Below are 27,248 nucleotides of genomic sequence, written 5' to 3' on the forward strand. Positions count from 1 at the left end.
CGGGGCCCCGACAGGCCTCGCTGATGCCGGGCACCCGGGCAGCGGAAGGTGACGAGGGCTGCAAAGGTGGCCGCGAGCATGGGGACCAAGGCTAGTTTTTCCCCCCAGAGGCATTCCCACGCCTCAGCAGTTGTTTAGGGTTGCAACTGTTGAGCCCTGCTTCTGTTTTAGGGCCAAGAATAACGGCAGAAACGACGTCCTTAAAATAGTGACTCCAAGACTCCCAGAGTGAATTTCTGAATGCAAAACCAACACTGAAAATCCATCTTTCATTGGAGACAAGGTCTCACTAGGTAGTCCTGGTTGGCCTGGAACTGATTTTGTAGATCAGGCTGGCTCAGAATTCATAGATCCGTCTGCCCCTGCTTCTTAAGGGCGTGCGCCACCATGCCCAGTCCTTAAAACCATCTTCTAAACTTTGCGTAGTGAGGGAGAAAAAAAAAAAAAGCCGGGCGTGGTGGCGCACGCCTTTAATCCCAGCACTCCAGGGGCGGATCTCTGTGAGTGCGAGGCCAGGCCAGCCCGGTCTACAGAGCGAGTTCCAGGCTGTTAACCCCTGTCTTGAAAAACCAAGCAAACAAAACACAAACATCCACTTTAACAAGAAAAATGGCACTTTAACCAAAGTCTCGTATATCAAAGTAAAGGACACTAATAGAATAAATTCGTTGTTACTCTTAATCCGTTACTAGAGACTGAAAACGGGACACTCAGCCCGTGCTTCGGGAACAAACATTCTTAGACTGCCCTCTAGAGATCAGAGGGTTGAGCTACAGTCGTGTCGATTTAAAGCAAAACATTCCGGAAGATCGTTTTTTCCTTTAGTTCTCCAACAGAATTTTTGCGAGGAATCGCCGAGGACCCTGGGCAGGGAGTGTACTCAGAGAGGGGAAGTGAGAGTGAAAAGGTGATATCGGCTCTAAAGTTTTGGGAATGGGAAGGTTTCCAGCCTTTGTGTTGATCATCCTAATGATTGTTAAGTTTCAGCTGGTGTGGCCAGCACAAGGGAGGCGGAGGCCAACCTGAACTCTACACGAAGACCCTGTCAAACAAATAAATTCTACTTGGCATGGTTTCTTCCCCCGTCTACTGACGACACCCAGTTTTATTTTATGGAGCTAACATCTCCTGTAGTTCAGATGGGCCTCAAACTCCCAAGTGCTGGATGACAGTGCTGGATGATAGGTGTGTACCACACACCGGCTCAGACTTCACACTCTCTTCTTCACAGATGGAGAGACTGAAGCCGAGCGCTAACCTGACCAAGGCCCTTAGCTGGTGAATTAGGAGAAATGGCCTGCAAAGTAAGGGCTGGCTGACACCAGTCCCCTGAACATTTTAACTTAAAATTCTTGTATACCCAGTCTCTTACGTTTCGTTTGCTTTCTGTGTGTCAGCTCCTTTTAGACCATGACAAACGGAAGGCCTTCAAGCAGAAATAAGAAACAGATCCAGAGCTGGGCAGTGGTGGCGCACACCTGTAATCCCAGTACTTGGGAGGCAGAGGCAGGCGGATCTCTGACTTCAAGGCCAGCCTGGTCTACAGAGCGAGATCCAGGACAGCCAGGGATACAAAGAGTAAACCGTCTTGAAAACAAACAAACAAGAAACCAAAACAGATCCAGGCAAATTTGTTGTTGTTGTTGTTGTTGGAGAGATGGTCTTGCCAAATGAATATTAGGCTCCCTTCCAACTCACAATCTTACAACAGGCACGCGTCACCAGACCCAGCTTGTCTTTTTAAGATTTCGTGTATTTTTCCTGCAGTTCGCATGTGCACCACGTGTGTACCTGGTGCCTGTGGAGGCCAGAAGATGTCAGATCCCCTGGAACTGGAGTTGTGGATGGTTGTGAGCCACCACGTGGGCGCTGGTTATTGAACCCAGGTCCTCTGCAAGAGCAACAAGTACTTTAAACCACTGAGCCATCTTCCCAGTGTCTTCTTTTTCTTTTAATGGGCATTGGTGTTTTGCTGTTGGAGCCCACTAGGTTTCCTAGTGGCTGTACCCAGCAGGACTGCATGGGAGGTTGATTGGGCCACGGGCCTGGGCACCAGGTGTTTGAAAGGGTCCAACCAGCAAGGGGGAGGTTTTTTGCTCCACCCCTTGGCATTGTTATAAATAGACCTTTGGAATAAAGTTCTGGCCTGGTAGGTAAGGATCCAGGCCCTCCTGAGTCTATCCTATGTTTTCTCTGTTTCTCTCCCCGCTACTTCTAACTAAGTCTCTTATCCCTCATTCCTTAAGAGTCCCTGGGGTAAATAATGGTGGGGGCTGGTTCCCCACATTTTGCCACAAAACTGGAGTTACAGACAGCTGTGAACTGCCATGTGGGTGCTGGGAATTGAACCCAGGTCCCCTGGAAGAGCACTTAGTGCTCTTAACTGCTGAGCCATCTCTTCAGCCCCCTCTTTTTCTTTTGAATCTTTAGGTTATGGATCCAATTCAGAAACTAATATACAAATGAGTCCTAGGAAAATGCAAAAAAATATTGCATAGTTCTTCCAAAGGTCAGACATGCCGTTCCTCTTTCAGTCTCAACGGTTCAAGAGATCCATAGACCACACCACTGCACACAAAAAGATAAGTCACATTAGGTAAGTTATCTATGTCTTTGAGCAGAACAGTTCACAAAACAAAAAAGGTTATTTTCCAAATTGGTTCAAGTGTCCAAGAAAAGATTAGAGAGAATAACGAGGTGCCAAGACGGTGAGATCGTCCGTGAGATCTCACTAGGCCTTCTTGTCCCAATTGTTTGTTTCCGAGACAGGGTCTCTCTGTGAAGCAGCCCTGGCTGTCCTGGAACTTGCTCTGCAGACAAGGCTGGCTTCGAACTCAGAGGTCTGTCCCCTCTGCCTCCTGAGCGCTGGGATTAAAGGCATGTGCCACCACCACCGCCCCACGCCCAGCTTCCTTTTAGTTTCAGGCAGACAAATGGTAAAAACAAAACAACAGTCCAATATACTTTCTTTTTTTCCTTTTTTACTTACATTAAATACATCGATAAATCAGCAGTTGCATTCTGTTACCACGATTGTTATGTTAGAAGGAGAGGGAAAGAAAGGCAAACCCTTTCTTAGGAAAAATAAAGGCAAAAAAAGACCCCTCCCCCTAAAAATTGATCAAAAGAAAAAAGATAACAGGAGGGCAGGAGAGAACAACAAAACCCTCAAGCCCAACAGAGCTCCAATGAAGGCAGAAGAGCTGGTAGGAGAAGAGGGGCAGCAGCCAGGCCCAGGAGCTAAGGCCAATACTGTTCCTAAGAGAGGGAGGGAGAGAAAAGCCTAGGGAAATGGTTTCCCGGCCCCTAGGCACTGAAACATCTTCACTTTTGTCCCATGGAAAAAACTACAGAGAAGGAATTAAACTTCTACAAGCCACCCTAGATTCTCCACTTGTAAACAGGATGCGCCTGGGTGCTTTGGGGGACTAACGGGTTCTCGGAAAACAAAGTTGGAAATGTGTGCTTCCGGGCCGTGAGAACTAAGGCTGCCCCTGGAAAAGGAAGAGAACTGAGGCCTAAGTGGAAGAACCTAAGCTGAGTCCTTGAGAATCCTGGCTTCATGGATTCCTCAGCTGCTCTGGAACAAAAAGGCAGTCTGTAAGCCAAAGGACAGAAAGGTTCTAACTCTAGGTTACTGTGGTTTTTCTTTTCTTCTGCAAATTTTCCCAAAATTCTGGCTAACACACGAAAGAACTGAGTTCTCTCTTGCCTTGATGGCTTCCCACAGACACCCTAACACTCCTAACAAAGGATGTAGAGGCCGGAGACTCAGGAAGGACCCAAGCCCTCTGATGACAAAAGGCAGCTGTGAGGCACCTTCAAGTCTAGCTGCGCCTGTCCAAGAACAAGTGGCCTCTGTGGCAGGAGCCTAGTGGTACACGGATTAAGTAAGGGGGGAGGAGTGAAGGAGGAACTCAAGATACTAACAAAGAGAAAAGAAGGGCAATAGGAGACAGACCAGACTGTACAGTGAGAATAAAGACTATAAGTATTTACAGGGAAGTAGAAAAGACATGGTAAGATATAGCAAGTTGAATGTGAACCCTGGGAAGATAGAACACTCCCTTTGCCCGACCCTTCTTCACTCCACTACCATGGCCCTTGCTATTCTGAGGCCACTCCCCAGTTGCTCAGACAAACCTATACCCAAGAATAGACACATGAATCAGGAGGCTAGCAGTGGACACTGGGTTTCAGTAGCTGATACTGTTTTCTATAGTGCCTCTCAAACCTCATACATTGTAGATTACATTTAATTAAAAAGGTTGAAGGATAGGTAAATCAATCAAAACCCCCATAAAACATGTATCCTGACTGAACTACCATCAATTAAAGTGCAAACTGCAGGAGCATGGCGTCTGGGGCGAAGGCCATCTCAAGGCCAGGGTAGGGGAAATGCCTATGTATAAACCAGAGGATGGGTATCAGAAACTGGTACCTCCTCCAATTTGATCACAGCAGAGCTAGAGGTGCAGGCAACCAGTGAAGATTCTTTGGAGCACTCTGAGGTCCAATCCCCACAATGGAGTGGGGGTGAGTGGGGGGGGGGGAACTACCTACGAGGCCAGGTGAGGGAAAACAGCCTTGGGACGAGTTCCAGAGCCACAGACGAACACTGCACCTCAACCTTTATCCAGTTAGCTAATACACCTCCCAACGGTGCCTGCGAGCTCGCCTCCCCAGTCTCACTCCTACCCAGGATCACCCTCCACAAGTCCAACTCATGGGTGCTGCAGTGTTTCACAGACAAGAAACTCCTACCAGATAAATAAAACAAAAAAAGAAATGTTTCCTTACCCCCTCCTGCTCTGAGCCTTACTGTCCCTGCAGGGCCCTTAATGTAACTAAAATTACACTGTCTCCCTTCTCAGTCCCTGGGTTTACCTTTCATCATCTTGGGAAGAGGAGGAAACAGGATCAAGAACAGGGAGTGATGAGAGGTGGAAGGGGGAAGAGGCAGGAGACAGAAGTCTTCCCTGCAACCCTGGGAAGAACGGTGTGGGCGGGCGGGGAGTTAACAATGAGGAGGTCACTGTCTTGCACCTAGAATACGAAGTGAAGAAAGTTTGTTTTGGAAGGAAGGTCCTGGGGAGATCTGACCCCAAACCCCAGAGTAGGGCATAGTAGTGGCAACAGCTGCCTGGTGTTGGTTGCTGAAGCGTTAAAAAGTGCCATGACGGAGCTGTCAGGAGGCAGCCCTTGGGAGCCAGGGCTCAGTGTGCTGTTACCGTAGGGGCTGTGTGCTGAGGGTGGGGATGGAGAAGTTATGTTTTAGCTCTCGTGCTAACTCCACACGTGTCTGCTCTAGCCCCTCAGTTGCTACAACACTGGCTCTTGTTCTGCTGGGACTGCTCGTGGAGGTCCACGCCCCGACTCCGGCCTGCCGCACCTCCCAGGTTCTGGGGTTCACTCTTCGGCAACTTCTTTGCTAAAGTAAAGAGAATGGAACAGAGCATGGCAGATTTGACTCATGTACACTTTCCACCCCAAACAAAAAGACTGCTAAGTGGGGGCAAAGTCAGACTAAAATAACCACCTGAAGAGGACACAAATATTTGCAAACCTCAGTGGACACAGGAGCTAAGCTGCCACCAAAGGATGGGAGGTTACAAAAGGACGCGACGCTGTTTCTACAGCTGGAGATCGAACTCACTGCTCTACCTCTGACCTTGGGTTCTCTTACTCTGTAGTCCAGATTAGCTTCAAACTCTTCATCTCCTGGTCTCAGCCTCCCAGATGGTAGGATTAAAGGTGTACAGTACCATACCACTTTTATTTTTTGGTTTCTTTTTTATTCTATTTTAAATTATATGTATGTGTGTGTGAGTGGGTATGTGCACATGAACGCAGGTGCCCTCAGGTCAGAGCTGTCGTACCCCCTGGAGCTGGAGTGGTTTTGAGTTACCTGAAGTGGGTGCTTAGAAACAATTGTGGGTCCTCTGAAAAAGCAGTATGTACTCTTAATCACTGAGCCATCTCTCCAGCCCACTTTTTTAAAGCAAGGTCTCATGTAGCCCAGACTGGTCTCACACTTGCTAAACATTCAAGGATGACCTGATCCTCTCACCTCCATTTCCCAAGTTTTGTGATTATAGGTGTGCTTCACCCCATCCTCACAGTCTTCCTGCTTCACCCCATCCTCACAGTCTTCCTGCTCCACCCCATCCTCACAGTCTTCCTGCTTCACCCCATCCTCAGTCTTCCTGCTTCACCCCATCCTCAGTCTTCCTGCTTCACCCCATCCTCACAGTCTTCCTGCTTCACCCCGTCTTCAGTCTTCCTGCTTCACCTCATCCTCACAGTCTTCCTGCTTCACCCCATCCTCACAGTCTTCCTGCTTCACCTCATCCTCACAGTCTTCCTGCTTCACCCCATCCTCAGTCTTCCTGCTTCACCCCATCCTCACAGTCTTCCTGCTTCACCCCGTCTTCAGTCTTCCTGCTTCACCTCATCCTCACAGTCTTCCTGCTTCACCCCATCCTCACAGTCTTCCTGCTTCACCCCATCCTCACAGTCTTCCTGCTTCATCTCATCCTCACAGTCTTCCTGCTTCACCCCATCCTCACAGTCTTCCTGCTTCACCTCATCCTCACAGTCTTCCTGCTTCACCCCATCCTCACAGTCTTCCTGCTCCACCCTATCCTCACAGTCTTCCTGCTTCACCCCATCCTCACAGTCTTCCTGCTCCAGCCATCCTCACAGTCTTCCTGCTCCAGCCATCCTCACAGTCTTCCTGCTTCACCCCGTCTTCACAGTCTTCCTGCTTCACCCCATCCTCACAGTCTTCCTGCTTCACCCCATCCTCAGTCTTCCTGCTCCAGCCATCCTCACAGTCTTCCTGCTCCAGCCATCCTCACAGTCTTCCTGCTTCACCCCATCCTCACAGTCTTCCTGCTTCACCCCGTCTTCAGTCTTCCTGCTTCACCTCATCCTCACAGTCTTCCTGCTTCACCCCATCCTCACAGTCTTCCTGCTTCACCTCATCCTCACAGTCTTCCTGCTTCACCTCATCCTCACAGTCTTCCTGCTTCACCCCATCCTCAGTCTTCCTGCTTCACCTCATCCTCACAGTCTTCCTGCTCCAGCCATCCTCACAGTCTTCCTGCTTCACCTCATCCTCACAGTCTTCCTGCTCCAGCCACTGCCCCACCTGAGCTTGTACGCATGCCAGTTTGAAGAGTTTGTTTTGATTTGCCTTTTTCCCCCCCTTTTTCTTTTGGTTTTTCGAGACAGGGTTTTTCTGGAACTTGCTCTGTAGACCAGGCTGGCCTCCAACTCACAGAGATCCATCCGCCTGCCTCTGCCTCCCCAGTGCTGGAATTAAAGGTGCGCACCACCACTGCCCAGCTTTTCTTTTTTTCTTCTGAGATAAGTCTCAACACACAGCCCTGGGTGGCCTAGTATTTTTTCTTTCTTTGTTTCCTTTTTTTTTGTCCCGAGATAGGGTCTCTCTGGCTGTCCTGGAATTAATTATATAGACCAGGCTGGCCTCTGCCTCCTGAATACAGGGATTAAAGGTGTGCACCACCATGCCCAGCTATGGCCACTAGTACAGTGGTTCTCAATCTGTAGGTGGCATATCAGATATTTACATCATGATTCAAACATTAGCAAAATTACAGAACAAAGTAATTTTATGGCTGGGGTCACCACAACATGAGGAACTGTATTAAAGGGTCGCAGCATTAGGAAGATTGAGAACCCCTAGCCTAGTACTGATTATTAGTGCAGTTAGTTTCAGATTGTGGCACTCCTCCTATTTTGGCCTCCCAAGTGCTGGATTACAAGAATGTATCACCATGCCCAGCTTTAGGTTGAAGTGTTTCTTGTTTTGCTTCTTTGCAGTGCTGGGGTACTAAACCTTGGGCCTTCCACCTCCTATGAAGTACTACTCTACCACCACGCTACATCTCCAACCCCATCCCTATAGTAATTTATAAAAACACATACAGACAAGGAGACAGGAAGAACCTCAGACCACTCTGACCTTACCTATTGCCAGGAAGAGATCGTTCACGTTCATAGCAGTCTTTGCGGAAGTCTCCATAAATAATAAGCTGTTGTCATCTGCATATGCCTGAGCCTCCTAAAAAGGGTGAAAGTAGTATTGCTTTTTTTACTCTCCTGTGGTACTCTGGAGGGAATATTTTACCTTCTCTCCTCTTACTGCCCCTTTGTACCAGTTGGTCCCAGACCCGTAATATGGTAATTAGTCCCTCAAAATAAACCCATGTTCACTAAGTTCAACAAAGAGATGTCAGGAATCTGTGTATCCACGTTCAGATGTGTGCACATGCATGCATGTATAGGCCAGAGGTTAACTTTGGTATCTTCCTCAATTGCTTTTCATCTTAGTTTTTCAATTCACTGTTTGTATGTATGTATGTTTGTTTTTCAAACAGGGTCTCTCTGTGTAGTTTTGGCACCTGTCCTGGATCTCGCTCTGTAGACCAGGCTGGCCTCGAACTCAGAGATCCACCTGCCTCTGCCTCCCGAGTGCTGGGATTAAAGGCGTGTGCCACTGCCGCCCGCAATTCACTGTTTGTATGTATGTACATGTGTGCATGTGTCTGTACATACAGGCCTGAAGGCCATGGTGTGCTGGTAGAGGTCAGAGTCAACGATGGAGGTGTTTCTCTCCTTCCACCTTTGTGCAGATTCCAGGGATTGAACTCAGGTCTCCAGGCTTGCAACTTTACCTGCTAGACCTCTTACTAGTCCCCATCTTATTGTTTTTATTTATTTATCTATTTATCTATCTATTTATTTATTTATAAAGATTTATTTATTTATTATGTATACAGTATTCTGCTTTCATGTATCCCTTCAGGCCAAAGAGGGCACCAGATCTCACTACAGATGGTTGTGAGCCACCATGTGGTTGCTGGGAATTGAACTCAGGACCTCTGGAAGAACAGCCAGTGCTCTTAACCTCTGAACCATCTCTCCAGCCCCATTATTTATTTTTTAAATAAAGGACTTTTCTGTGTCCTGGCTGTCCTGGAACTTCTATAGACCAGGCTGGCCTCTGCCTCCTGAGTGCTGGGATTAAAGGTGTGTGTCACTACGGCCCAGCACCTTATTACTTTTGAAGATAATGTCTCTCACCGAACTTGAAACTCACTGTTTTAGTCAGAGTAGCTAGCCAGCAAGCCCCTGAGACACTCCGGTCTCCAATCCCCAGCACTGAGATTGCAGGCATGTGCTACCTTACCATGCCTTTTCCATGTGGGTCCTGGGAATCCCAAGTCCTCAGGCTTACCACACAAGTACTGTACAACTGGAACCACCTCCCCAGTGCAAGAAATCTTAATTATGGAGAAGGGTGAACTGATTGGAATCTGGGTTATGGCATGAAAATAGTTTGTTACCTCAAATTTAACTGTTCCTTCCTTCCTGTTTTTACCCTGGCACCCTACAAGTGTTATTTCCTTACCCCTCTGATCTGCAATTTTCTTCTAATTCCTTTAAAGTCTCCTGGCTGCCATTATGGTCACAGTGCTGATGTATTTAATTTGGTGTACAGTTAGGATGTGAGACAAAGAGTGACTAACATGAGGTTTTCGGGAGACTGGTTTGGAAAACAGAGGTCCCACCTCCAGAGCGAGAGTGTTAGGGAGGGGCTCCGGGCATCTTACTTCGTATTCCACCATGCGCTTGTTGGCCAGGTCGGCTTTGTTCCCCGCCAAGGCGATGACAATGCTAGGGCTGGCCTGCCGCTGCAGCTCCTTCACCCAGGTCTTTGCCCGGGCAAAGGTTTCCTAGGAAAACATGAAGGAGAGAACAGGCAGGAGTGAGTGCTGATCCACAGCCATCCCCTCAAACCCAGTCGCACAATCCTCCTCCTCCAGGTGCCCGCCCTCATAATTTACTTCCTCTGGCTTAGTGCTTGGAAGCATACTTGGTACTTTTATTTTGCTATTTGAGAACCTGTTTCCTCTTCCCCACCTAATTTAATTCCTATAGATGCCCACCTACCTGATTAGTAATATCATAAACCACGATTGCGGCCTGGGCACCCCTGTAGTACATGGGGGCCAGGCTGTGGTATCGCTCCTGCCCAGCTGTGTCCCAGATCTCAAACTTGACTGTTGTGTCATCTAGACACACAGACTGGGTGAGGAAGGCCGCTGTGAAGAGGAAAACGAAGACACTGTAAGTGAGAGGATGGATGGGAAGATCCTACTCCCCTTCAAACGATCTCTTCTCATTCTAAGGCCAGTCCCCACCCAGGCCCGTCAATTACAGGCTTAGCATCTCCTTCTGTGTGAATACTGGAACAGGATTAAGGTGGCCTCTGAACACTGGTGGGTGAAGGCAGGAGGGTCAGTCAGGAGTTTAAGGTCATATTTGTCTATTTAGCAAGTTTGAGGCCAGTCTGGGCAAGGGAGATCCTGTATTTGTCTGTTTATTTATTTAAGAAAGGTCTCAATACATAGTGCCGGCTCTTGGAACTCATTAAGACGGGCCTCGAAGTCAGAGATCCGCCCGCCTCTGCCTTCTCAGCGCTGGGATTAAATACAAACAGAAGGCTCAGCAGTCAAAACACTGCTGTTCTCAGGACCTGGGGTTCAATCCCAGCAACCATACGGCTCACAGCTGTGTGACTCCAGTCCAAGGGACCCGACCCTCTCTTCTGTCCTCCACAGGCACTGCACGCATGTTACATATACATAGAAAGTTTTCTAGCCAAGGAACAGTGAGTACCATAAGCTGTGAAGGATAGAGAGTACACCTGTCACTCACATCAGTCATTCACGTTCTAACCTTCTTTGTTTTCTTTTTTGAGACAGGTCACTCCGTGTAACAGCTCTGGCTGTCCAGGAACTCACTTTGTAGACCAGGCTGGTCTCAACCTCACAGAGATCCCCCTGCCTCTGCCTCCTTAGTGCTGGGATTAAAGGTACGTATCACCATCACTGGGCTTGTTCTAACTTTTGTTTTTTTGTTTTTGTTTTTGTTTTTTCGAGACAGGGTTTTTCTGTGTAACAGTACTGGCTGTCCTGGAACTCACTTTGTATAGACCAGGCTGGCCTTGAACTCACTGAGATCTGCCTGCCTCTGCCTCCCAAATGCTGGGATTAAAGGCATGAGCCACCACTGCCCGGCTTGTTCTAACCTTCTTAAGGGGTAAGAAATAATGAAGTGCTAGGCGGTGGCCCAGCACTCGGGGAGGCAGAGGCTGGAAGATCTGAGTTTAAGGAGAGCCAGGGCTACATAAAGAAATGCTGTAATAAAAATAATAACTAAAAAAAAGAATGAGAATATTTTCAGGGCATGACATACCTGTTTTTCTAGCGCTTGGGAGGTAGAGGGAGGAGGATCAGGAAACCAAGGTCATTCCTGCTACACCAGTCTGGGCTACATGATCCCTGTCTTAAACAAACAAACAAATCCACAAGACTTTAAAGCTTGAGGACAGGTGCTAGGACAGCACACTTCCAAGGTGCAATCCTGTGGGGCTGGCTCTCTCCTTCCCCTTTCCATGGGTTCTGAGGACTGAACTACAGCCTCAGGCCAGCATAGCAAGCATCTTTACCTTGTAAGCCATCTTGTTGGCCCATATCTCACCCCCCCCCTGCATAAAATGGCAATTTTTATTTCTTTTTAAAAGAATTGCCACTTATTTGTGTGTCTATGATGGGTATGTGTATGTGAATGCAGATGCCTACATAAATTAGAAGAGGCGTGGGATCCCCTGGAACTGCCCACCTGATGATCCACACTGGGGATTCGGGGGGCCTCTGAAAGAACAGCAAGCTCACTTAACCACTGGGCCATCTCTCCAGCATTCCCAGGAATATTTTTTAGAGATGGTTTTAATACAGACTTGGCTAGGTTATTAAGTAAGACTGGTAGTGCTTAAGGGCACACTAAGGGTGGGTGTGGGCTTATCAAGAGATCCATCTGATTACGTATTTGACAATTTTGGTGGGACAGTACTGGAGACTGAACATGAAGCTGTGCATGTTATGTTCTTCGTCCTTTTTCTTCTCAGTCAGGGTCTTGTTTGTAATGAGGATTGATCTGGAACTCACTCTGTGATACATACAAGTTTTGACCTTGGGTCCTCCTGCCTTGGCCTACCAAGGAGCTTAGATTACAGGCCTAAGTGTTTTGTTTTTAAAGGTTTTATTTTAAATTATGTATATATGTTTCTAAAATATCTATTTTTATAAACTACATGTATTGTGTGGGTAGTGCTAGTGCCTGAGGCCGCCAGGCGTCAGATCCCTGGGAGCTGGAGTTACAGGTTGTGAGCCACCTGAGGAGGCTTGCTCAGATGTGTGCTTTTAACTTCTCAGTCACCTCTCAAGTCCCTGGGTGTCTGATATAGGTCTTGTTAGGTGGCCTCAGGCTAACCGGAAATTGAAGTAGTCCCCTACCTTAGCTTCCAGAGTGTTCCCATGTCACCCTGATCTAATTTTATCTCTCATGATGTCACTCAATGGAACTTCACTGGCATTAAGATGATAGGGAAGAGCCGGGCGGTGGTGGTGCACACCTTTACTCCAGCACTCGGGAGGCAGAGCAGGTGCATCTCTGTGAGTTCGAGGCCAGCCTGGTCTACAGAGCGAGTTCCAGGATAGTCAAGACTACACTGGGAAAAAAGAGAAAAGGTAAAAAGCCAGGTAATATCCCTGGCCTATACCCCCTGGCAGCAACCTCCCTGTTGGTCTCTTGAGAACTATGATTAGAGGCACTAGCTACCAGGCCCAGCTTTTATTTGTAATTTATTTTGATTTATTTATTTATTTTGAGGCAGGGTCTCTCTACATAGCCCTGACTATCCTGGAACTTACTATATAGTCCAGGCTGGCCTCAAACACACAGAGATCTGTTTACTTCTGCCTCCTGAGTGCTGGGATTAAAGGCGTTCGCCACCATGCTTGACCTGATTTTTTTTTTTTAATTGTGACAGGGCCTCATGTAGGCCAGGCTGGCCTCAAACTCTGTATTGTTAAGGATGGTCTTGAACACCTGATCTTCCTGCAGGGTTTCCATTTCTGGGATAACAAATGGTACTGAGAGCCAATTCCACAATCAAGTTCTGGATGTTCCTTTCACCCCACTAAGGACACTCACCTCCAATGGTACTTTCCTGGTACTCGTGGAACTGCCCTTTGACAAAACGTAACACCAGGCTAGATTTCCCCACTGCAGACTCTCCCAGCAGGACCAATTTGAACTGGCATATTTTGCTGGCCTGGGGCTGCCCATTGGGCCTGGCTGTACTTCTGCTAGTCATAGCCAGGTTATCAGTAGGACAGGGTGGAGGGAGGGGATGCCACAAAGCGGCAAAGGGGAAAGGGGAAGGGGAGGGGCTTCCAGGCTCCAACAGTCCTGTAGGGAAGAAGTGGATAAAATTAGACACAGGACCACTGAGTCTGCAGCCATTTTTTCTCCTTTAGCAATTTTTGTTTTTCAAGACAAGGTTTGTCTGTGTAACCCTGGCTGTCCTGGAACTCACAGAGATCTGCCTGCCTCTGCCTCCTGAGTGCTGGGATTAAAGATGTGCACCACTACGACCCAGCTTTTTTGTTTTGTTTTATGAAACGGTCTAAAAACTTTGGTCTAGCCGGGCGGTGGTGGCGCACGCCTTTAATCCCAGCACTCAGGAGGCAGAGCCAGGCGGATCTCTGTGAGTTCGAGGCCAGCCTGGGCTACCAAGTGAGTTCCAGGAGAGGCGCAAAGCTACACAGAGAAACCCTGTCTCGAAAAACCAAAAAAAAAAAAAACTTTGGTCTATAGCCCAAGTTGGCTTTGGAACAATTTTCCTGCCTCAGATTCTCAAGTTCTGTGAATAGAGGCATGACCCACCGTACTCAACAGGGTTTCTAGATAGCTCTGGGTGACCTGAACTCCTAATCCTTCTGCCTTCACCTCCCCTTAAGTGCTACAATTGCAGGCCCACATGCACCCTATGCCCAGCTTGTTCTGGTTTTCTGATACAGGATCTCACTGCATAGTACTGGCTGGCCTGGAACTCACTGTTCTGTAGACCAGGCTGCCCTTGAAATTACTGTGATCTCCCTGCTCTTCTTTGGAGTGTTGCGACTACAGGTGTGTCAAGTCACTTTTCAGAATAAGAACAGAATCTCTTCATTTCCTTGTTCCTAGAGTTTGGTCTGGCAATTATCCAACACCAAAAGGCCACTCACACTTCTTTTTTTTTTTTTTTTGGTTTCTCTGTGTAGCTTTGCGCCTTTCCTGGATCTCACTTGGTAGCCCAGGCCGGCCTCGAACTCACAGAGATCCGCCTGGCTCTGCCTCCCGAGTGCTGGGATTAAAGGCGTGCGCCACCACCGCCCGGCGCCACTCACACTTCTGATGAGGTCCTAGACAGCTGACATTCAGTGGTAGGGTGGTAGACAGCAAAACAAGAACTGCTCTGGGCAAGTGTGGTGATGTCTATCTGTAATCCCAGCACTCGGGAGGCAGAGGCAGGAGGATCACGAAACACAAAACGAACTGCGTCTACAATAAGAACTGCTACCAGAGTGTAACAGACAAGGGAGCTTAAGCGGCAACTGAAAAGGTTTTAATTCCCCACCATATCTTCAGGTTTTTTTTTTTGGTTTTTCAAGACAGGGTTTCTCTGTGTAGCTTTGCGCCTTTCCTGGAACTCATTCTGTAGACCAGGCTGGCCTCGAACTCACAGAGATCCGCCTGCCTCTGGCTCCCGAGCACTGGGATTAAAGGCGTGCACCACCACCGCCCAGCATCTTCAGATTTTTTTCTGAGTCACAGCAAATTCAGACTTTAGTCGGCCTGTCCAACCACAGGTACACCAGACACCCAGTATGCTATGGGTGTCTTTTTTTTTTCCTCTTCTTTTTTTGTTGGTTCTGGGGATTTTCACAAGCTAGACAAGTATTTTATTGCTGAGCTACATGCCCACTTTAGTTTTCTTAGCTAGGATCTCACTATATAGCTAGTGTGATTGCTTATTATGTAGCCCAGGCTGGCCTCGAACTCACAGAGATCCACCTGGCTCTGCCTCCCGAGTGCTGGGATTAAAGGCGTGCACCACCACCGCCCGGCGGTACACAGTTTTAATCCCAGCACTCGGAGGCAGAGGCCAACCTGGTCTACAAATAGAGTTCCAGGACAGCCAGAGCTGTTACACAGAGAAACCCTGTCTGGAAAAACAAAACAACAGCAACAGCAACAAAAGCTTTTAAATCACTCATTTTGTGTGTGTGGCGGTCAGAAGACAATGCATGAGTTTGTTCTCTCCTTCTACCACATGGGTTCCAGGGACTGAACTCAGGTTGCCTGGCTTTAACAAGAGTCTACCTGCTAAGCCATCTTGCTGCCCTCCTTATCCCCCACTCTTCTAGAGACTCATACTCTGGCTGGATGTGGTGTTGTACATCTGGGAGGCAGAGGCAGGTGGCTCTCTGAGTTTGAGGCCAGCCTAGTCTACACAGCAAGTTTCAGATTAATCTGGCTTCCACATGTATGTGTGTGCATACCTACACACATGGACACACACAATTAATTATCCCAAGAAATCTGAAAACTATTACTGCAAATCAGAATTAGTTTGCTTCTTAACCAACTGTGCAGTCTCTCTCAAACTGTGGTCTGTACACCAATAGTGATCTTGAAATCCGAGGGGTGGAACGGAGTTCTCTCTGGCCAGCCTATAGCTATCATTGCTATTGAAGCAATTTTAGATGCCATTTAGATGAGAACTGAACAGAGGCTCCCAGGGGTCAGGAGACCCCTCAACCTCGCTTCTGTAACAGAGCCATCATTAAGGTAGAAACCAGCCCAGCACAGCATGTAATGTCAGGCCGTTGTCACCGGTGAGGCCGACCCGTCTGTTCTGCTGTGACTTAAGCCACTGTGACTTTGGTTTCTCACCTAGGCTCTGAACCTCAGCTTATCTAATAAGCGTGTTTGGGGAGGTGAAGACCGGTGAAGATAACCAAGAATGAAATATGCATTAATTTCCAAAGTTCTACATACATTTCAGAAATCTGTGTTGGGTGAGGTAGCCAACGGCTGTAATCCCAGAACTTGGAGGTGAAGGCAAGAGGATTCAAGGTCACTGTCAACTACATAAGGAGTTTGAGTTTGAGGCCTGCTTTGGCAACAAGTGATCCTGCCTCAAGAAGATAAAATAAATTTTTTTTTTTTTTTTTTTTTGGTTTTTCGAGACAGGGTTTCTCTGTGTAGCTTTGCGCCTTTCCTGGATCTCGCTCTGTAGACCAGGCTGGCCTTGAACTCACAGAGATCCACCTGCCTCTGCCTCCCGAGTGCTGGGATTAAAGGCATGCGCTACCACCGCCCGGCATAAAAGTATTTTTTTAAAAAGGTATCTGAGAATGAATTATTTCTAAAACCATCTTTCTGTGGTACATATTCAATACCTTCAAGGAAGAGAGAAGGAACTGTACGTCTAAATTTCAAAACAGATGGCAAGAGCCAGAGATACGGCTCAGTGGGTAAAAGCACTGCCATACGAGCCTCGTGACCTGAGTCCAGTCCTCGGAACCACAGTGGAAGGAGAGAATGGACCCAAAAGGTGTCTCTGATCTCTATTTGTGAGCCATGGCACTCTCTCACACACACATCATACACATGCATACCCTCACACAGTAATAAATAAAACAAAAATGAAATTGTACTGGTGGGATGGCTCAGTGGGCCCTTGCCCATAAGCCTGACAAACGAAAGCTTGATCCCTGTGACCCATGTGGCAGGAGAGAACCAACTCCCACAAGTTGCCGTGACCTACATGCACTTGTACACACACACACACACACACACACACACACACACACACACACACACACACAGAAAGTTTCTAGTCATTCCCTCGTACTTTATCAATTTCAAAGTCTATGATCCAAGGGGAAGAACATTAAGCCCCAATGTCTCTTTTGTAAACTATGAAAGCACGGCACTAAGACAGAGTGACTTCTTACAGCAGGCGCACAGGGAGAGTGAGAGGAATCCTGAGAACACTTGGTCACAGAGTCCTTGTCATCCCAGAGACTGAAGTCAAGCAACAGCTCACAGGTCACCAAACTTTCTTGCCTCTAAGCAACCTTGGGTGATTGGAGATTAATAACTACTGGGTTAGAAAAGACTACCTCTCACTTCAATATGTGACCTCAGCAATCTGTAACTGATGGGCAACCCAATCTATAAACCATCATTAATCTCATCATGATTATAAAAACATCATTTTTAAATGCAATAACTAGTCTCAAAGATCAGAAGAATAGACATGTAAGATTCAAGCTCAGCATGATCACACATGCCTGTAATCCTAGGATTGGGGAGTCTGAGGCAAGAGAACGAGACCGAGGCTAGCCTAGACTACATTGTGAGACCCTGTGTGTTGGAGACGGCTTAGCAGTTAACACTGGTTGCTCTTCCTGAGGACCCAGGTTTGATTCCAGCACCTACACTGTGGCTCTGTAACTCTAGTCCTAGGGAACCCAACACCCTCCTCTGGCCTCTGAGGGCACTGTATACATGGAGTACAAAGACATACATGAAGGCAGATTACCCATACACATAAAATAAAAATAAAGGTTAAAAAATTTTAATTAAAACCTAAAACAACCAAACTTTCGGGGCTGCAGAGGCGGCTCAGCAGTTAAGAGCATGTACTTACCTTCAAGAGGATCCAAGTTCAGTTCTTAGCACCCATGCTGGGTGGCTCACAACTACCGGTAACTCCAGTTTCCGGTGATCCAATGTCCCTAGCCTCCACGGACACCTGTATGCAATTGCCTCTCCCACACTCCAGTGCTGGAATTAAAGGTATGCACCACCACGTCTGGCTTTTTTTTTTCTTTTCTTTTTATCTTGTGTTCAGTGTTTTGCCTGTACGTATGTATGTATGTATGTATGTATGTATGTATGTATGTACGTACGTATGTATGTACACCATAAGTATTCCTGGTACCTTTGGAAGCCAGAAATAGGCATCAGATCCTCCAGAACTGGAGTTATGGATGACTGTGAGTTTGGAACTGAACCTGGGTCCTCTGCTCAGAACTGCTGAGCTATCTCCTCCCCTATTTATTCTGAGTGGGGATCTTCTTATGCAGCCCAGGCTGCCGACTCCTGAGTTCGGGGATCACAGGCCTGCGCCATCATTCTCAGTTGTGTGTGGGGTTTTTTGGGGGGTGTGGGGGGCTAAGAGTCGACAATGGACAAATGATTCACTTAAAGGCAAAGAAAAAAGAAACAACAGTGATCTGGCTGTAAGGAATCATCCATCAACCTCCAGGGTTGATTGGCTGTGGCTGACGAGGTGGGTGTCACCTTCCTCTTTCACAGTTAGAACAAGGTCCTGGAGAGAGGGCTGTTCTCCAGTCAAGGGTATCACATGCTGCCTGCTAGATCTACAAACATGTCCAAGGGTAGACAAAGTCACCCACAGCAAAGCAGCAGGTGCCCTCACCTTCACCACCTTCAAACCTGAGGCCACTTTCCATGCAGAACAGAAGCAGCCAAGTTTAACTTCCTCAGAAGTGCAGCTGAGAGGGCCTACTGGGTCAAGCAGATGATCCCAGCACTCAGGACAGTGACAGGAGGATGCTGAGAGTTCAGGGCCAACCGGGCTACATAATGAGTGAGAATCTGTCTAAAAACAAAACAAACAAACAACAAAGCCGAGTACAGCAGTGCCTATCTGTAATCCCAATGCGCAGTAGGCAGAGGCAAGAGGATCATAAATTCAAAGTCAGGCAGGGTGTGGTGGCATCCATCTTTAATTCCAGCACAGGTGAGTCAGAGACAGGTGGATCTTTGTGAATTCCAGGCCAGCCAAGGCTACATAGTGAGATCTTGTCTGAAAAATTAAAAAATACAAATTGACAGCCAACCCGGTCTCCTGAGTTCTAGCCCAGCCAGGGTTACACGGAAAGACCAAAAGAACAGGCAGCTCCACAGACAGCAAGGATATATGAAACATCCCTCAACTTGGGAGGACTGGAGTCTGTCCACAGGCCAGCCACCGGGCAGTGACACGATGATGTAACAGGAAAAGTTTCTTAGCCTGCCAGTCCCAACTAGAGCAAGACTGCATTCCTCAGGCCCCCTTCGACTTGTTTCAACTTAGCGTAATTACACTAAGTCTATGTAAAACGTCTAGAGGTCTATTATCTCTTGGTAAACAAGAGTTCCCAGTACATGGCCACCAGACTGCTCAGTCCGAATGACAGCCCTGTAAGGCCAGTCACCCAGATAAGAGCCAATCCACACTTCAGACAGCCTGCCTCTACTTTAGAAGTAAGGAAATCGAGGCTCGTAAAGTAAGTCAGTCTGTCAGGCATTAAGTTAGCCAGCTAGGCTGGGGAGTGGTGGCTCACATCTTCAACCCTAGCACTCAGGAGGCAGAAGCAGGCAGATCTCTGTGAGTTCCAGGGCAGCCAGAACTGTTATAAAAAGAAACCATCTCTAAAGAAATTTAAGTATAGCCAGCTAAACAGTATTTCTTCCCCTTATACCACTATACTTTTTCCTTCCTTTCCACCCCCCTTTATTTATTTATTTACTTATTTACTTATTTATTTATTTATTTATTTATTTATTTGAGAGACAATGTTTGGCTGTGGCTGTGTATCCTAGGTTGGTCTTTAACTCAAAATCCATCTGTTAGCTGGGCAGTGGCCATTAATCCCAGCACTCAGGAGGGAGAGGCAGGCAGAACACACCTCTGTGAGTTTGAAGCCAGCCCAGTCTACAGAGTGAGTTCTAGGACAGCCAGGGCTACACAGAGAGACCCTGTCTCGAAGAATAAAACAACAGCAAAAAAAATCCACCTGCTTTTGCCTTCTGTGTGCTGGGATTACAGACATGTACCGCTCGACTTGGTCTTCCTTCACTGTATTTTGTTTTAAACATTTTTGGAGACAAGACAGTCTTATACTTGTGGTGATACTCTGGTCTCAGCTGCCCAGATGCTGGGATTATGATGTAAACCACTATACCCAGCTCTGCTGTACTTTCTGTCGTTGCTGAAGACAGGCTGGCATGGAAATCACTTTGTAGTTGTAGAGGTGGCTCAGCGGTTAAGAGCAGTGACTGATGTTCTAGAGGACCTGGGTTCAATTCCCAGACCATCTGGTGTCTGATCATGCCAAGATAAAAAAAAAAAAAAAAGGAAGGAAGGAAATCACTTTGTAGACCAGGCTGGCTTCAAATTCAGATTTGCCTGCCTCTGCCTCCTAAGTGCTGGGATTAAAGTCATCCCCACACCAGCTCTACTGAACCTGTACACAAGCATGCACATGGTGACCACAAGCATGCACATGGTAACCAGAGGGTAACCTGAGACTCTCCTCCTGCACTGTCCATCTCGTTTTTTGAAACAGGGTCTCTCGATGGCTTACCAGTTAGGCTAGGTTGGACAGACGGCCAGTGAGCCTCAGGACCTGCCTATGTCTATACCTCTCCAGTGCTGGGATTACAAGTGTGTGCCAGTTTTTCTTTCTTTTTTTTTCCATGAGTTTTAGGGATAGAAATTAAGTCTTCGAAAGCCCCAGCCCCTCCACTGTACTTCTAAAGGGATCAGGAAATGCTTAGCTTCAAGAGGGTACCAAATACAAATATGAGTGTACACTGGATAGAGCTTCTGCCTCGGTTCAGCTTCAGGAAGTACTGGCTCTGGAACTGAAACACGTTAAGAAGGCAGGCTTTCCCGAGATCTCGTCTCACATTGTTCCCACAGGATGACCACTACTCCTTTGTATCAGCCTGGACAGTTGGCAAAAGGGACACTGGCAATCTGTGGGACCTGGTGAGCTTTTCCAAAGGAAGATGGGACAGAAGCCAACAGACGCCTTCATTTCTTTTCCAACCTGGTTTAGACCCAAATCACCAAAATCTTGAACTGAGATTTGCACTACTTAGCTCAGCTCTTTAATTTTGCTGGTTAGTATTACCCCGTGAGTCACTGGCTCAAGAGCTCTGCCTCCTCCATGTCCCCCCTGTACTCCTCCAAAAGGCAAAGAGCATGCTTATCACCTATCAGCATGGTAGTGCTAACTCCCTATTATTGACCTGGGAAAGATTAGAATGCCATTCCTTAATTTGTCTGCCTAGCAAAACCCAAACTTATAGGGTTGAGTATAAACATCACCTGTGAAACTGCATAATTATCTTCTTACTACAGCAAAACTCATTATTGCTCTACAGTCCCAAAGAAAAGCTAATTAAGACCAAGACTGAGAGGCCAGAGAGATGGCTGAGCACTAGACCTCTTGCTGAGGACCCGGGTTCTTACAATTATAACACCAGTTGTAAGGGAGCGGACACCCTATTTTGACCTCCAGAGGCACCAGGTAGGCTTGTAGTATACATATATACATGTAGGTAAAACACCCATTCACATAAAATAAAAATAAATGAATTTCTAAAAAAGTTAGGCCTGCCTAGGCAGTAAATTTAAAACCAGTGTGGGCAACCTAGTGAGACCATGTCTCAAAGTAAAAAGTTAAAAAAAAAAATTAAAATAAAAAGTAAAACAGCCGGGCGGTGGTGGCGCACGCCTTTAATCCCAGCACTCGGGAGGCAGAGCCAGGCGGATCTCTGTGAGTTCGAGGTCATCCTGGGCTACCAAGTGAGTTCCAGGAAAGGCGCAAAGCTACACAGAGAAACCCTGTCTCGAAAAACCAAAAAAAAAAAAGTAAAACAAGAGCTGGAAATACAGCGCAGTGGTAGAGAGCTTGGCCAACATGCTGTATTTTACTGTGTTAATTCTTTACTGTATATACACATACACAAATACATGTATATACATGGTAATAATATATACAACATACACATAAGTATGTATATATTCACACATATTTTTTAAAATGGAAGATCAAAATTGTATTTCTTTAAAAATCTTTTAAACATCTGTTGTGCATGTGTGCACACATGTGTGTGCTTGAATGCCACAGTACATTTGTGGAGGTCAGAGGACAACTTCTGGGAGTTATTTTTCTCCTTCCACAATGTGGGTTCTGGGACTCAAACATGCCTCATTAAGCTTAGTGACAAACACCTTTACCTGCTGAGCATCTCCCCAGCCCAGCAATACTGTATTTCTGTTACACTGAGTTCTATCTATTTACTCTGCTAAACCATTAACTTCTCAAAAAGTGGGATTTTTTTAAAATTATGTAATCATAAATCTTCAGAGCAGTAGTAGTTGTTCATTAAGTGCTCCTGAAATTAAGGCCAAAGTAACCCTTCCCAACCAACTCCTCCCCTTCAGTGTCATTGGGTAGATTTTAGTTCAGTTTAGGGAGTTTTTGACAGGCTTCAGAAACAGTCCTCTTCTTAGGCGCTTTGTGACTGCCCTTGGATAGAGGGACCCTGCCAGCAAGATACTGTTGTAATTCTCATGGGCTAACTGCTTTTCCTGTCACTTGTTACTATGTCTCACAAGGCCTAATCACACCCAATGTGACTCTGTAACACCAAGGCAACTCCTAGGGCCTAAAAAGAAACCTCTCTGAGGTTTTTAAAAAAGCTTTGGGTCATTATACCTGTGTTTATCCCTATCCCTGAGAAACAAGTTTAGAAACGAAAGTCATACCACCATACAGCCAGGTACCCACAACCCCTAAACCAAAGCTACACTCTAGCCCAGAAATCTACTTTACTCATCTGGGCGGCTCCTTTTTCAGTAACTGTTCAGTAAATGACTAAATCTTCCCTGAAATATTCTTGGGAAGCAGGAGATTATGATGTGTGGCCCTAGAGCATCCTTCCTCCCAGACGGCCACTGCATTTCCTTACTTGAAGTTCACTGTTTCACACGTCAGTTACACTTGGCTTCACACGTGCTGGGCAAGCTATACCACTGACCCGCTCCCACCCGAAACGCCCTAGGATTAGGAAGTAGGTGTCTGATGCCTCTCCTACCCATCTACGCTTCCTTCTCAGAAGGCAAATTTATAACAACACATACAAACAAGTACACCACAAAGGAGTAATCCCTGTGCTACAGCAAAGTAAGAGAAGACATGGGGCATGTCAAGGGCAACGAGAAAAAGCCCTCATCTCCACACACATTCTAACTCCAGGTCTGTGTCTGAAATTCTGCATTGCTGAGTCCACTCTTTAGCTCCCTAAATATGCAGAAGCCTTTGGAAAATAATTATTTTAAGTCATTATGAATTATTTACATCTTAACTTTGAGCGATTCCTGATACAACCTTTATTCTCATTCTCTCTGTATCTAGGATCTGGTAAACGTTAATCCTATATTCTACCACTAAGCTATAATCCTGGAACCCAGATTTTTTTTAAAAAAAGGGTAGTGACAGTGCTTGGGACAATGTGTGCTGTGTAGCTTAGCCTGGCTTTGAACTCAGGACCCTGCTTTAGCCTCCCGAATGCGGGAATCAAAGGAAAGTACCACCATGCCCAGCTTTCAGATCCTTTCCTGAAAGAAGTTTTTAAGGGGAAGGGGGGGGCAATCCCACAGAGGGACACACAGAATAAGTCAGGATATGATCAGGGTTTAAAGGCAGTAAAGATTAGAGGATGAATACACAGACACGCAACCCAGCAGTTTTCTGCAGGACTGGCTGTGTAGGGGAGAAAAGTTGGGGAGGTGTTGGACTGAGTTTTTTGCTGGACACTGTACAATTAGCACATTAGAGGGCTTCAAAGGGTCAAAAGAATCAACTGGAATAATAAGGTAGTAGTATGAAAAGTCTCCGATACTTCTAAATTTGGAGGAAACACAATTTAAAATTCAGAGACATATGGGAATTTCTTGGGTCACTATAACAAGCCGGGTACAAGACCCTCTTCCAAGACCATCACTCTCTGTCTGAGATGAGGAAGAAACAGTCACATACTGTGAAAATTTGGGGGTTTCAGATTCTTCACTCTAGTAAACATGCTAGTAACTGTCCCAAACAAAATGATTTTCTTTAATGTTTCCTTCCTGCCCATTAAAAAGTCGGGCAGTTTGTAGGCTACCCAGTGCACAACTGTGTGAGTGTGTACTAAAGGCAAATGATAACTCGGGGACAGGTCTATGCTTGTTCTGAATTTGAAAGAAGACAAAATGAACGACAAAAGAAACAATAAATAAAAGAGTATCATCCAAGAGGAGAATACTGTGAAAAGAATGAAAGACAGAATTTAGTGAGAACAGGAAAAAATGCTGGCACATTCCTCAACAGAAAGGTTAGTCCTATTTAATATCTCTTAACCGTCCTAAATGAAATAAGCTACGTGTGGAAAGACTCGGATTTTATTTCCGTATAGCTTAAACATTTTACAATATGTATATATTACTTTGATAATTAAGAAATGTAGTGATACAAGCTGGAGAGACGGCTCAGTGGTTAAGGGCACTTACTGCTCTTGCAGAAGACCTGTGTTCTAGGTTCCCAGCACTCACATGGCAGCTCACAATTGTCTGCAACTCCAGTTCTAGGGGATCCAATACCTTTTCTGACCTCTGAGGGCTCCTGCATCCATATGGTGCACATACATACATATACATACACTCTGGCACATACACACATACACATAAAATTAAATATAATTTTATATTAAATATAAATATGTAAAATGTATTTTATATACAAATATATTTAAAAATAGTGATAAATAGCATTAGTATAGAAAGGAAAGAGGAGGTAGGCCCCTAAGGGAGAAACCAACAGGGTCTGATGATATATGTTAAACTGACAGGTCCAGTAAACCTCCCCCTTCTCATATATATATATTATATATATAATATATATATTCACATATATGTATGTATGTATAGATACACACACACACACACACACACACACACACACACACACACACGGGAGGAGGGGACTACCATTTGTCTGCCATTCATAATCCATCATCTAGGTTGCCAAGTCTGAGAACTGAACACCCACAAATTGTCCTCCAACCTCCACACATGTACTGTGGCTCACATAGGTATATAGGTATACAGGTGCGTAGGCACACGCGCGCACACACACACAAATGTAATAAATTTTAAAGCCATCTTCGTACTCTATAATCCTTCTTTCCTAAATACCTCAGGGTTTGACCTAACTAGCTAATCACACAAAAGTGCCTCTTGAAGAAGTGGACAAGGGAAAAGGAACGATGCCAACTTTCTGGGAGGGAACTTCTCAACTCTTCCCCAAATCCCCGAGGGATATCACCTCACAGTTCCAGGCCTGGAGACCTCCATTAACTGTCTAGGAAATGCCCAAGCATTTCACAGAAACTTCAAAGAAGTTTCAACAAACATGGTCCATTTTTTCGGTGGCTGGGGGTTGCTAAACCTCTTTCCATGCAGATGACAGAGTCCCCCAATTTTATGGAAGAGTTAAGAATAGTCAACCCAGACCACATTATGGAGTGGGAAAGACTGGGCAAAGCATCCCCAAATTCTTAGTTCTTTCTCAGTACATGCAATAGGAAAAAAAAAAAAAAAGAAAACCTACCAAACAAAAAAGCAAGCTGCAGTCAAGACCAGCTATGAGGCCAGGGCCAACTAAAGTTGTTGTTGTTTGGGGGGGTGGAGGGTGGTGGCTGAACCTGGAGCCACCAAGGAGCCACGGAAAACATGGTTTTACCTTTGTCTTCATTCCTACCCCTCGAGTACCCCAAAACTTCAAACCACCCCATCTAAACACTCAAGGAACAAAAGAGTAAGGAACTCCAAGACGCAGAGCCATGCCTCACCATCGTTCCAGAAGTTCCCATAACCGATACCAGGCCCTGCCTCTACTTCCTTCTACTTCGATCTAGCCCAGTAATGCATTCTTCATTTACGGAGGCTCTCCCTCCACCAAGACCAAACCCCTCTCGGCCACACCGGAGCGCCCCCGGTTCCCTTTCCAACAGCCGCTCTCCCCGGAGAGAATGCCTCTCTCCCGCTCAGACGCCCCGACCGACCCTGGCCGTCTCCAGAGACCCCGCCTCGGCTACCCTCGGGGCTGGGCGTAGCGCTGACCCCTCCACACCTCCTGCCAAACGGGCTAGCCCGCCCTCGCCGGCAGGTCCCCGGGCCCCAGCTCCTCCCTCCGCACCGCGGTGCTCCGAGTGCCAGCAAGGCCGGCCCGGGTCCTCACCGGCTCCGGGTGTCCGCGCCCGGCCCCCCGAGCGGCCGCAGCCAGAACCCGGCCGCCTCCCCGACCAGGAGGCTGGGCTGCCAGCCCTGCCGATCACCTCCTCAGCGCCCCCACTAGGCCTGCCGGGGCGGCCCCGTCTGCCCTCTCCAGCCCCGGCTCAGGCCCGACCCGCCCGTGCCGCAGGCCAGGCTGCGCTCCTCTCCGGACCTCCTCCGCCTCTGCCCTTGCGGGCGCCATCAGCTCGGTACCTGGGGATCCGTCTCCCCCGTCGGGCCCAAGCCTGTGTGGAACAGACAAACAGCTGCTGCTCAACCAAACCTCCTGCCCCCTGCTCCGCCTCCTCCTCCTCCTGGCCGGGGCGAGGGCTCCAGCCAATCGCAAGATCACCCGCCTCCCGCGGAGGGTGGGTCATATGCGCGCTCAGCCGCCAATCTTCGGGAGAAAGGCGGGCTTTGGGGGCTATCACCAACCACTACAGTGAGAGGTTTGATTGGCGAGGTCTCAAGCCAATATCTAGACGCGAGGCCTTGAGGATTGACGGAGTGAGGAACCACTAAAGAGAGAGAGCCTGAGGAAGAGGGCGGTGCGACACTGACAGGCACCTGTGTCGGCCAATAAAACCTCGACACCCGTGGCACCCCTCCCCCGCCTTTTGACTCGTAAACATCTAATCAGGTGAGTGAAGGAGGCGGGTGAAAAGGAAATCTTAACCAGTACTGGGAAGTCTCCGAACTTGAGTGGCAGGCAAGGCGAGCGCGAACGCAGCCCTAGAAAGGCTTTGGGCCGGGCGTGGTGTCGCATGCCTGTCTAATCCCGGCACTGGGAGGTGACGGCAGGATTGGGAGTTCTAGGTCATCCTCCCTCACCTAGTGAGTTTACGGCTAGCCTGGTCTCCTTGAGACAAGGTCTCAGTGTGAGAAGAAAAAAGAAAAGGAAAACAAGCTGGGCTTGGTGGCCCACATCTTCAATCCCAGCCGTCTCCACGAGTTCCAGACCAGCCCGGCCTACATAGGGAGCTCCAAGCGGGGCTTACCCCAGTGCCCCGCCTTCCGGGTCAAATTAAGAAAGTGAGGCTGGAGACCTCCCAAGGACCTGAAACCAGGAACTTTCCCGCATAAGGTCTTTTTAGTGGAGCATTAGGGAACAGGAGTTTTTGGGTAGTCTGAAGACACT

At 47.3% G+C, this 27,248-nt stretch overlaps 1 protein-coding gene and 1 long non-coding RNA gene across 4 annotated transcripts; one reads left to right on the forward strand and one right to left on the reverse strand.

Annotated features, from left to right (window-relative positions):
* The first annotated feature begins 561 nt into the window (after positions 1-561).
* LOC128119939 (uncharacterized) lies at positions 562-3,686 on the forward strand. The gene is made up of 2 exons (XR_008221734.1): positions 562-1,304; positions 1,398-3,686. It is a non-coding gene; the product is annotated as an uncharacterized LOC128119939 (long non-coding RNA).
* On the reverse strand, positions 2,962-26,453 carry Rab5b (RAB5B, member RAS oncogene family). 3 transcript variants are annotated; one of them, XM_052753683.1, is made up of 6 exons: positions 26,324-26,453; positions 13,090-13,347; positions 9,982-10,133; positions 9,642-9,764; positions 7,996-8,089; positions 2,962-5,431 (listed from the first exon to the last, which is right to left on the reverse strand). In XM_052753683.1, exons 2-6 carry the CDS (start codon positions 13,250-13,252, stop codon positions 5,316-5,318), a joined length of 648 nt encoding a protein of 215 aa, XP_052609643.1. In that variant the 5' UTR covers positions 13,253-13,347; positions 26,324-26,453; the 3' UTR covers positions 2,962-5,315. The 3 variants fall into 3 exon arrangements, with proteins under 3 accessions (XP_052609643.1, XP_052609642.1, XP_052609641.1); XM_052753682.1 differs by lacking the exon at positions 26,324-26,453 and adding an exon at positions 26,173-26,194; XM_052753681.1 differs by lacking the exon at positions 26,324-26,453 and adding an exon at positions 26,076-26,183.
* Positions 26,454-27,248: the final 795 nt, after the last annotated feature.

Source organism: Peromyscus californicus, unplaced genomic scaffold, assembly GCF_007827085.1.
Source record: "Peromyscus californicus insignis strain IS unplaced genomic scaffold, ASM782708v3 Scaffold_24__1_contigs__length_46423439, whole genome shotgun sequence".
Lineage (NCBI taxonomy): Eukaryota > Metazoa > Chordata > Mammalia > Rodentia > Cricetidae > Peromyscus > Peromyscus californicus.

Coding starts and splice junctions, on each gene's coding strand:
- Rab5b (XM_052753683.1), bottom strand. CDS start 13,252: ATGACTAGCAGAAGTACAGCCAGGCCCAATGGGCAGCCCCAGGCCAGC. Junction 10,134..13,089: donor CCAGGAAAGTACCATTGGAG/GTGAGTGTCCTT, acceptor TCCTCTTCACAG/CGGCCTTCCTCACCCAGTCT. Junction 5,432..7,995: donor CGATCTCTTCCTGGCAATAG/GTAAGGTCAGAG, acceptor TCTTTACTTTAG/CAAAGAAGTTGCCGAAGAGT.